Source organism: Danio rerio, chromosome 14, assembly GCF_052040795.2.
Source record: "Danio rerio strain M-AB ecotype USA chromosome 14, GRCz13ab, whole genome shotgun sequence".
Lineage (NCBI taxonomy): Eukaryota > Metazoa > Chordata > Actinopteri > Cypriniformes > Danionidae > Danio > Danio rerio.
This window is the reverse complement of record NC_141034.1, coordinates 34377065-34389429: the sequence shown is the minus strand read 5'-3', so window position 1 is coordinate 34389429 and position 12365 is coordinate 34377065. Positions and strand designations below refer to the sequence as shown.

Below are 12365 nucleotides of genomic sequence, written 5' to 3'. Positions count from 1 at the left end.
TCATCCACCTGTTGCTCTGTTTTTTTTTCCCAGTCCTCTCTGAAATCACCTGTAACAATGGGTAAATCCTGGACTAACCATCTTCTAGTGCTCTTTATGTGGATATGCTTAGGTGCCCAGCAAATGGAAGATGCTTTGCCTTTTCAGTTTACTTATCCATTTTATGATGTGACGATATATGAAAATTCAGCAGCAAAAACTTATGTTGAAGGCCCTATAAAAATGGGAATTTTTATGACAAATCAATCTGTGGACATTTGGTACACAATAGAATCTGGAGACCATGATAATTTATTCAAGGCTGAGACATATGTCTTGGGTAATTTCTGTTTCTTGCGAATAAGGACCAAAGGAGGCATTTCTGCCTCTCTTAACAGGGAAATAAAAGACCACTATCTACTGACTATAAATGCTATTGAAAGACACACTGGTGCAGAGGCACAGACGCAAGTAAAAGTACAAATTCTGGACATGAATGATCTCAGACCTCTTTTCTCACCGACTACATATAGCTTCTTTGTTCCGGAAAACTCTGCAGCCAGAACAAGCATAGGCAGAGTTTCTGCCACAGACGCTGACACAGGCACCAATGGAGAGTACTATTTCAGCTTCAAAGAGTGGACTGACATGTTCTCCATTCATCCTACTAGTGGGGTTATAACTCTGACAGGCAAGCTGGATTACTCCGAGATGGCTCTTTATGAGATTGATGTGTTGGCTGTGGACAGAGGTCTGAAGCTCTATGGGAGCAGCAGCAGCAGTAGCACAGCAAAGCTAAAGGTGCATGTATTGCAGGCCAATGAACATTCACCTGTTATAACTGCTGTCCCTTTAACTCCTTGGAACACAACCAGCGATCCCACATATGCGCATGTGACTGTGGAGGATGCAGATGAAGGGCAAAATGGTGAAATTGCCTCTCTGAACATTGTAGCTGGAGATCCACTTCAGCAGTTCAAGACCTTTAGAACAAATCCTGGAAGCAAAGAATACAAGATCAAGGCTGTCAAGAAAGTGGAATGGGAGGGTTATAGTTTTGGCTACAATCTTACATTGCAAGCCAAAGATAAGGGAAATCCGCCTAAGTTTTCCTCAGCGATAGTTGTGAGGTTGGGATCACCTAGCGAATACACAGAGATTCCTAGATTCGAGAAAAGTATTTATAGAGTTACCCTAAGTGAGTTTGCGCCACCTCACTCTCCTGTTGTTATGGTCAAAACTGTAGAGAAACATTCAAAGATTAATTACTTGTTAGAATTTAAAATGCAACAACACGATAATCCATTTATTATCAATCCAAACACAGGCCTTATTTCCACCTCTGGACCTATTAAAGCAGAAAAGGTTAGTCAATATGAATTTGAAGTTGTTATTAGTGACAGACGAGCATCGACAAAGGTGGTAGTGAGTGTAAGTGATATGAACAACAACGCTCCAGTGTTTCAAAAGTCAAATTACGAAGCAAGTATTGCTGAACATGTGCCTATAGGAACCAGTGTCTTAACAGTCAGCGCTACTGACATGGATGATGGAGAAAATGGCTATGTCACCTATAGTATTGTCAATGTGAACAAACAGCCCTTCGTAGTGGATTATTTCACCGGTGTCATAAGCACCACCGAGGATCTAGATTATGAGACCATGCCAAGTAAATTCTCCCTCAGGATTCGAGCCTCAGACTGGGGCTCCCCTTTCCGCCGTGAAGCCGAGACTATTGTTTCAATCTCTCTCACTAACCTAAACGATAATAAGCCACAATTTGAGAATATCGACTGTGATGTTAGAGTGCCAAGATCTCTAGGGGTCGATGAGCAAATAATAGTGGTGTCTGCCATTGACGCTGACGATCTTGGTGTAGTGCAGTACAGAATTGACACTGGTAATAACATGAATCTTTTTAAACTGGATTCCACCTCTGGTGTGCTGGCGCTTAAAAAGACACTGAGGGATGGTGATGCTGTGAAACAATCGTTCCACCGTCTGCAAATAACTGCCAGCGATGGAGAAATCTCAAGCACTCCTTTGTTCTTAAATCTAACCATTGTTAATGCTCCAAAACATGTCCGCTCTAAATGTGCAGAGACTGGCGTTCTGAGAACTTTAGCTGGGCTGTTGCTTTTCGGCTCTAAACTAGACAGTCAGAAAGAAACAGAGGATGAATTTGCAGACATGCATTCTGTTAACCGCCATGCTCCACGGTTTATAGAGTCCACTCCAGCTGTAATAGAAGTTAAAGAGAACCTTCCTGTAGGGACAAGCGTGGCACTCCTCAGAGCTGCCGATTCCGACTCGGGCTTCAATGGGAAATTGCTTTTTGTGATCTCAGGGGGAGATTTTGATAGTTGTTTCACGATAGAATCTGACACAGGATGGCTTAAAGTTTTCCAGCCACTCGATAGAGAAACAACAGACCGCTATACTCTCAAAATCACCGTTTATGACCTCGGCTTACCGCAGAAGTCCTCATCTCACTTGTTAGATGTCAAAATTTTAGATGCCAATGACAACAGTCCTGAGTTCCTCCAGCGCAAGTATATAGTAGATATAAGTGAGGACACGGCTATAGGAACTGATATCATTCAACTTGAAGCGAAAGATAAGGATTTAGGGGTCAATGGAATGGTTAGATACTCATTTCTCACTGAGACTGATAAATTTAACATTCATGAAGAAACAGGGATTGTAAGTGTTATGCGTCTTCTAGACAGAGAAGCCAATCCGGTATTTGTTTTGAGAGTGGCTGCTTTCGATGCAGCAATTGATGAGCCTAAATTAGTATCAACAGTGTTGTTACGCATTAATTTGGAGGATGTGAATGATAATCCCCCTATGTTTGTTCCTCAACATTATCACATTCGAGTGAGAGAAGACATTCCAGTGGGAACTTTAGTGCTCTGGCTTGAAACTCACGATCCTGATCTTGGCCTGTCTGGACAGGTGAGATACAGTCTAACAGATGGGGACGACGGAAACTTTCAGGTGGATAAAATGTCTGGAGCTGTGTATGTCTCTCAGACTCTTGATTTCGAAACAAGACAGATATACAATCTGACAGCAAAGGCCAAAGACAGAGGCAGGCCAAACCCTTTATCCTCATCCTGCTTCATTCAAGTGGAGATTGTGGCTGTCAATAAGAACATGTACCGTCCAAATTTCCCATTTTTTGTGGATTGGGGAACTGTGCTTGAAGACGCCTCAGTTGGCACCTCTGTATTGAAAGTTGCAGCTCATGATGAGGACAGCGGCAGGGATGGAGAAGTTCGCTACTCCATACGAGGTGGTTCAGGCCTTGGAGTGTTTACCATCAATGAAGAGAGTGGTGAGTTTTTTGTAAGCTATTTTGCTTTTCTAAAAACAAAAAAAGTGAGTCTTGTTCAGTTGTCCATTGACATGCCATTCCATTTATACAAACACGTAATTAGCACCAAGGTATCAAGTATTAACAAATCCAGACACCAAAACATCAAACACACATAGACAGGCACACATACAGCACACACCATGGAGGCTAGTAAATTAATAATGAAAAAATAAATTATCATGCAATAAATAAATATATATTATGCGTAATGTAATATATAATATAAATACGTAATTACAAGGACACACACAAAGAGTTATCCCTTGTTACTATATGCATGAATAAAAATGGAAAAAATACAATGTTCTAACAACAAGTATTAGCCTAATAGATTAATAAATGACAACTGACAATGAAAATATATAAAAAAGTAAAACACAAAAGTCCAAGTTCCAGCAAAATGTCTTGACAATCCCCTGTGATTCTTTTATGGCCTGCTTTTTCAGGCTTGCGTTTCCACTGGCAAAAGGGTACCAATGGTACCCTTTTGGGGGTGTGGTGTATGACAGAAAGTTTCAGTCGACGTCATTCTTGCTAGAGGATATGTCAAAGTAAAGCTGTATGGGTGGTTTACCTATAATACAAGAAGCACTTCTCACAAAACAGAGGCTTTATACACATAAATACTTATAAGTATAAATGTTACTAACCATTACTAACCTCTATGAACATGATTTGATTATAACTGCAGATCAACGATACTGCGAAATAGCCTACTGTAGCGTCTGCAACTATATAGAATAAATAAATACATACAGCATATATCAACACATACAGACCCCTACAGTATCCGAAATGTTACCAATTACAGAAAAGCTACACACAACATTCATATAGGCCTTATTTGGCTTCAAAAACAACACAAAGCATACAGTCAGTGCAAACCTCTCATCTGTATCTTCAATCTTCACCAGCACATATGTAACGTTAACATATTGTTAGAAAGTAATCCTGTCATTCCGAGTTCATAATAGTCCAAAATGTGATGATAATAGTTAAACATGGCAGTTTGTTCATGTTTTAGGTTGCTGAAAGAATCATTCGCTCAATTGTTTTTTTACGCTTCACTCTCGCGTTTGTTTCTGAAAGCATCGGATGTCTGAAGCACTTCAGTAATCACGTGCATGTTATAATCATCAGATCAAGTTCGTTATTTCAAATATAGATGCGCACTCAAGCTTCCTGGAGAAAGTGAAGCCAGTCGTGCTTTAGACTACCTTTTAAATAACAACAGGACACAGGGTAGATTCTGTTTTTTTTCTTGGCTTTGTTGCTGTTCATCAATATGTTTGTTTAAGCTCGGGTTGACCATGGCTCGTTATTATATGTATATATTGTTATGGTGTAATGTCGCGGCTGTACAGTATATTTAAAAATGGCGCTTCCTTTGTTTTCGATTGTTGCTAGATCGAATATGGTTGCGGCCTAAGTTAATGAGAATTAGTTTTATTATTTAAAAATTTCCCATTTATTGTATTTAATTAATGTCTACCCCCACCCCAACTCTAAACCCAACCGTCACAGTAATGTAAAAACAGTAGTTGTACTGAGTATTATTTATTTACTATCTATTATCTATTAAATTATCCAATAAATTGTATTATTTAACACCTACCCCCACCCCAACCCTAAACCCAACCATCACAGTACTGTAAAAATATTAAATATTGTTATACAGCGTCATAAAAAATGCAACTATAATTTATGTATATCACACTTCTGACCGGCCGCGTATCCGATAGACTTAACCTTTGTTTTCATTCTCCTGGCTTGTGCATGAGAGAGTGACGTATCTCTGTAAAATCAATATCCTTCAGCTGCGCGTCTGGCTCCACCTTTTGATACTCTTTTGTTGTGCTAGGTAAAAGCTTACCCAAAAAAGTGATACGGTACAGTACCGAACCGTACCTTACACACCACTCAGTGGAAACGTGCCATTAGTGCCATCGTGTGTATTTAGATGTAAATGATTGGCAGTTCTGCTTCGTGAATGGTGAACTTGTAAGATGGCATCATCTGAAATACACAATTTTTAGAGTTTATGAGTTTAATGTATCTAGAATGTTTAAAAAAAAACAACAAAAAAATCAAACAAACAAAAAAAAACCCATCTTATTATTGGAGTTAGAACACCTGCGTAAATGTAGTTTTGGAAATAATGTCAAGTGGTTTATTATTTGTTTGCAGATGCCATGGAGTTTTGTTTACGTTATAAAAAGTGTAACTGAAGCACCTACAACTATTTTATCTTTGTTATTTGTGCCATAAGACTATATAAAGACATCTGAGACAGATAAAACGTAAGAGAGAGAAACAAAGAGCGATACGCTAGACACTTTCACCCTGAGGAAAGAGCTTATCACATTTTCCTAGAGTTGTAGAAGCCACACTGCTACCTTTAGAACAAAGCCCACAGCGTGAAAGCAGACACTGGCGAGAGACAGACGAACAAAAAGAGCTGCCTCATCTCCCCTTACCCCTCTGATTCACTCAGTATTTCATGTACAATATCTGCCCTTTACTCATTTAATCTTTTATGCAAATGTCTGCGTTATGAATTCTCAGTTCCCTGCTTGATAATAGATCCATTTTTCGCTTCGCCGTTGATTACAGTTTTCATTTCAAAAGAACATTATTAGCATTGCGTCAGTCGTTCCTACTTTGTGTGGTTAATTTCTGCTCCGTCCTTATCTAGACTTCCGAGTTTACAATGCAAAACTTTCAGTCCCACGTGACAAGGTTTTATGGCAGCACCATTGGTGGGATCTGAGTCTAAATATTTCAAGTGCTCTTCGTATGATATGTAGGGCATCATGTTTGTGCTTCTTTTCTTTGTCACAGGCATCATTACAACACAAGAAATCCTTGATCGGGAGACAAATAATCATTATTGGCTCACAGTTTACGCTACTGACCAGGGAATCGTGCCGCTTTCTTCATTTGTGGAGGTTTACATCGAGGTTCAGGATGTCAATGATAATGCTCCGCTGACAACAGAGCCTGTGTACTTTCCTTCTGTATCTGAAAACTCTCCCAAAGGCGTCTCCGTCATCCAGATCCAAGCGTTTGACCTGGACTCTGAATCAAGTGAAAATCTCTCATATAAAATAAGCAGTGGAAATCCACAAGGATTTTTTGCCATTGACTTCCAGACAGGTCAGTTAATTCTGCTCATTAATTCTTACCATCTGAAAAAGAAGTAAACTTCACAATGCTTTTATAAAGTGTATTTAATACACAAAAGAGCATTCACATTAGTGTGAATTAAATGTGTTGCTTATAAACACCCAAATGCATATTATTTGTCATTTATTAAAGTTGATCAGACTGTTAATTTATAATACAGTGTAAAAAAACATTGACTCAAATTGTAAGGCAACTTGCTGCACTTGCTTTTGTGTTGACACAACTACAGTACTTGGGTTTAAAGTTAAGTGAACTCAAAAAAGCTGTGAAGCAAGTTGCCTTACAATTTTAAGTTGAGTCAAAAAATTTTTTTACAGTGTAGATGCTATTAGTTGAGCTTGAGAGAATATTTGATACACATTTAGATTAGATTAGATTAGATTAATCTTTATTGTCATTACACATGTACATGTACAAGTACAAAGCAACGAAATGCAGTTTAGATCTAACCAGCAGTGCAATAGCAGCAAGTGCAGGATATAAGTATACGTCATAAAGTGCAGATACATAGAAAAACATAAAAAAAACTATGATGATATTTACAGATGATGTACTATGAACATTATATAAGGATTGTATTAGCTACTGTATGAACAGAGATTGACTATAGATTAAAATAGGTACAGGTTGCTTTTAATAGTCAGAGGTATGCAGATAGATATGGACATAATTACAAATGTATATGTACAGTGGGTATGTAGAATTCAAAATTAATTAGTGCAACGTAGTGCAATAAATATGTGCAGTTTTTAAATGTGCAAATATGAAATAGTGCAATGATTATGTGGAGTATAATATATATATATATATATATATATATATATATATATATATATATATATATATATATATATATAAATGTTTTGTTTTTTCTTTTTTTGAGGAGAATGTGTATAAGGGGGCAAAGAGTCAGTGGGGGGCAGAGTTCAAAAGGGAGCCAATTCTGGGGAAAAAGCTGTTCCTCAGTCCGCTGGTTTTTGTTCAGAATTTTTTTCCCCTTAAGTGGGACTATAATTCAACTTTATATTTACTTTCTTAACTGCTTGTATTGTCTTTGAAATATAATTAAAGTTCACTTTCAGATGCAATTTCAGACAATTAATGTGAATTTGGTTAATGAAGATTTAATTTACACTATATGTGTTAATATAAATTAATATTTCAATCTATTTTAAAAACTATTTAAAAAAAATTTAAATATAGATTAGATGAAAGATATTTAAATACATTGTAAAATGTAAATAATTAAAAATAAATTCCTAATTTGCTACAATTCATTAGTAATATGTAATGGTAATGTTAATCTGTAATTCTATTGCATTACTTTTTGCATTTATTTATTTATTATTTTAATTTGGTTACATGTATGTTTTTTGTACTTATTTTTTGAAAGTAGGTTGGTTGCATTACAGGCTCATTCTGAAAACGTAGCCCTGTATACATTTCTGGAGATAGCGAAATGTACCCAGAGCAACCTATGGCCGCATTACTTATTTAAAATATATAACTCTGTTCCTTTTTGTGGGTGGCTTTTTTGCTGTTACCAGTTTGTTTAGTGGCTTGCCACGTACGTCAGCAGACTTAGGACACAAAACGGAGTTGATTACAATTGGGTTTGAATCCGTCTAAGTATGATCCGTCAACTTAAACTAATCCTAACCCTAAGCCCAACCTAACAGTCTAATCTCAAGGTTTTTTTTCTTCACTCCCATCAGGTGAAGTTTTTTTTCCCTCTCCGCTGTCGCCACTGGCTCGCATGGTTCAGGATTGGTAGAGCTACGCATCAATGAATTTGCTCTTCAGTGTTTGAACTCTCAGTAATGATTAAATCACACTGAACTGAGCTAAACTGAACTGAACTGAACTTAAACACTAAAAAACTGAACTACACTGTTCCAGTTACTATGACCATTTATTTGAAGCTGCTTTGACACAATCTACATTGTAAAAGCGCTATACAAATAAAGCTAAATTGAATTGAATAATTATAATCTAATAAGAATTAGTTGGCATATAGATGCAATGTAACTTAATTCATCAAAATAAAGTGTGACCTGCTATTCTGCATCCCTAATCCTGCACAACACTTAAACCAAACTACTGTCTTACTAACTATTATTAAACAGATAATTAGTAGTTTATTAAGCTAGTAGTGTTAGTTAATGGTTTGTTAATACTGTGAATTATGACCTAAAGTGTTACCAAATAAACAAGTAAATAACAGGGTTAGAATGTGGTAAAATCTGAAAACATGGTAAAAAACAGGTGGCTTTTCTTTGGTTGGTTGGACGGGTCAATCTGTGCTTTTGAAGACACTATTGGTTGGGTTTAGGGAAGGAGGAGATTGGGGAGATTGGTCGATCAGTTAACAGTGGCCTCTGGTGTATTTACGTGAGACGTGCAGGCACGAATGACACTAACGAGAAAAATGTGAGATCTCAAAAAGCGTACACAGCACCCTCTGGTGGATTCGCAAAAACAAAAACTACAAAAAAATTTACCTCCTGGGACATATTTGGCACTCTCCAGAAATATATAGGGGTACATTTTCAGAATAAGTCTGTGTTGGTATTTTGCAAACAGATGTTTAATGAAGTCCTCTCTCCTAAGTTATATTTGTACATGTAGAAAAAAAATCTAAATAATTTAGTAATAATAAGTAATTTATTAAATAATAATTAATTTTGGACACAAGATGAATTAAAATTTCTTATTGTCATCATAAGTGTATGTATTTAAAAGAAGAAAAAAGAATTAAAATGTACATTTTTGTATTAAACAAAATGAAAATAGTAACTTTTTGGAAAAACTGTCTAGTTGTAGGCTTTGATTTGCTTTGTTTGGGTGTGTGCTATTGAATCAATGACCTTCGTGTTTCATATGCAAAATGGAGCACCTTTAACATTAAGTAAAAACCATTTTAGAAGACTGTATTTGAATATATGCACCAATACGTTGACATTTGAGGGCTGGGGAAGATCAGTGTCAATCATTTGCAAACAAGAACGCATGCATGTAGATACCAGATATGCTGAATGTGAAATAGGTTCTGACATGAAATCTTTCCAGAAGTTTTTCAGAAAATATATAGACATAATTGATATTCACACCAGCTGGTTAATTACATTCACTGAGCAGCACAAGTAATGAACGCAGCTAATTAATTTGACGCGTCAATTGATTTCTCCTCCACCAAATTACTTGCCACACTCAGTCAGCTCAGCTTAAAGTCTCAACTGTGCAAGTAAAAAAGTTTTTCAAACAACTTCCCTGCCAAAGTCAATCGCATAAACTAAAGTTAGTTGGTATGCAATGTTTTCAGAGGAAGAAATGTGACCAGTTGGAAAGCATTTCAGGAACAGCGAGCGTAGTATAGACTCTTTGTGTTATTATTCTCTCTTTTGCAAAAAAAAAGAAAAAAAAAAGAAATACATAAAGGAGCGTGACATAAAGGAAACTCTTTCTGAGGAGAATGCAAAATGTAGAGTAGATTCATCTGTCATGCTTGAATGTTTTTTTTTCTTTTTCTTTTTTTGTTAGCACTGACCCAATGTCAGGAGAACAGCTTGAATCTTTTATTACTGATAAAAAGTTTTTTTTTTCAGTCGGAAGAAAAAACAAACTGAACTGTGCTATTTGTCATTTTATGCAAAGGGTTGGTGACAACAACGTCGAGGAAACTGGACCGAGAAAAGCAAGCAGAGCATCTTCTTGAAGTAAGAGGCATTCAATACCAGTCAGACATTGCATTTAGACTAGTTTATATTGCTTTTTTTAAAAGACAAAAATAGATAATATTGGCCACATAGGTCAAGAAACAAAAACATACTGTACTATTAAAGTAGTCCTTACATTGTGCACCAGTGTTGAGGTAATGCATTAAAGTGGATGTAATAATATTACTTTTCTAAGTACAGAGAAAATAAGGCATTACATTAAAAAACTAGTTATTGAAGTTTGAATTATGTTGAACACGTTGAAAGTAGTTTATTTAGTTTGAAAAGGCTAAAAGCAACATAAAAAAAAAACATATTACATTATAGTATAAAACATGAAGTAGCATGTTGTTAGCATGATTCTATCATGATTCTTGCAAGAATTTGCATTGTTGTTAGCATATTTCCAACATGAATTATTATGTTAACATGATTATAACATGAATTACATGTTGTTAGTATGTTTCTTATGTATTAGCATTTTTCTAAAATGAATTATGTTCTTAGCATGATTCCATCCATTTAAGTTACTTTTGATGTAATGTGAATTACTTGTTATTTAATTAATTAGGATTTTAAAAAATAATTAGCTGAACTAAAATCGATGTAGTCACATTTATTCAATACTCAATGAGAGAATGTGCCCATTATTTTGAACGCATCAAAGAAAAGGACAAGAGGACTCCCTTAGTGGACAGTGATTTTACATAGCTAAAAGGACAAAAAGTACAAAAGTAAAAAACATATTGCTTTAAACGTTCAACAATCTGTACAATATAGACGGCATGTATAGCCCTGGGGTCAGGATGTTTTCTGAAGATAACATCATCTTAAATGACATATTCTTTGTGTGTTTTTTAAAGGTAAATCAAAGTGTAGGTTATGCAGTGTATTGGTAATTGCAAAGCTCATCTATTTAAAAAAAAGAAAAAATAAATAATTCAAAAGTAATGTAACGCAACACTTACTATAAAAAATAACTTATTAACGCAACTAGTTATTTTTTGTGAAGTAACTCAATATTGTAATTCATTACTTTCAAAAGTAACTTTCCCCAACACTGCTTTGCACTATGCTTTTTTATTATTCATGTTTTTTAAAGACATGTTAATTTAGTTTTACTGAAGAAAAACGAAATAATACACCAATGAAAATGACATGATGGTTTGCAAATAATTTTCATCTTTGGAGATCTGTTTAGTTCTAATAGATATACATTCAGAAAAACTGATTTACGTTCGAATAGATATGATATGGACATCAAAATAGGAGAAGAAACCTACAGTTTTCTCATTTTGAGGTCATTGGTTATTTAAAATGATTTGCAATAGCAAGAGAAGTTTATCATTCCAAATCTGTGATTTCTAGATTATTGCATCTTTAAAATTTCAAGATAATGAAGAGAATCTGAGTTGGAAATGGGTTTAACATTGCAATTGGAATTTCTTGCCAGTTTACCTCTGAACAGGGTAACACTGTGTCCTAACAACACTTAAAGCCTCCATTGGCAAGCAATTTGGCTGACTGCACCAGATGCGGCACATCCAAAACATTAATTCATTTAAACAGTCATTCAGAAACACAAAAAAGTGCACTGCACTCCAGGTTAAGTTCGAATAATTAATTAATATATACTAAATATTATTAAAAGTAACCCGGCCCTGGGAGACTTTGGTTTGAATGCCACTGTAATAACCAAATCTTTCATAAGAAGTAAAAATCAAAAGATTAGACTTAACTTTGCTTAGAAGCATGAGGTGTGGACACAAAACTGGTCCATAGTTCACATGAAAGCAAGTATCATTTATTTGGATCCAATAGAAACATTATATTTGTCATCAAGCTTGAGAAAGAGTGAACTTAAAGTATGTGCAGAAAGGTGAAAGAGGAAGGGTTATGGTTTGGGGGATGATTTTTGAACCAGGTGCTTGATTTGAAATGGCAATCATTATCTAAAATCTCTGGAAAATCATTGGTGACAGAGTCATGGTTAAAAAGCCACTACAGTCAGTGAACTGTGATAGACAGAGGAAAAGAATATCAAGATCACAGCAGAGCAGTGTGAGAGACTAGTGATGTCTTTTGGCCACAGATCTGCTCAA

The 12365-nt window shown here is 35.8% G+C and overlaps 1 protein-coding gene and 1 long non-coding RNA gene across 4 annotated transcripts in view; one reads left to right on the top strand and one right to left on the bottom strand.

Annotated features, from left to right (window-relative positions):
- Positions 1-12365, bottom strand: part of LOC141377537 (uncharacterized) — a 163744-nt gene that overhangs the window by 17046 nt on the left and 134333 nt on the right. The window lies entirely within an intron of this gene.
- The window catches only part of fat1b (FAT atypical cadherin 1b), a 69805-nt gene that overhangs the window by 1374 nt on the left and 56066 nt on the right, over positions 1-12365 (top strand). Inside the window, exons 2-4 of the mRNA XM_087281552.1 lie at positions 34-3319; positions 6203-6517; positions 10202-10263. Of these exons, the coding sequence (XP_087137678.1) occupies positions 34-3319; positions 6203-6517; positions 10202-10263 (3663 nt within the window). The remainder of the gene's footprint in view (positions 1-33; positions 3320-6202; positions 6518-10201; positions 10264-12365) is intronic.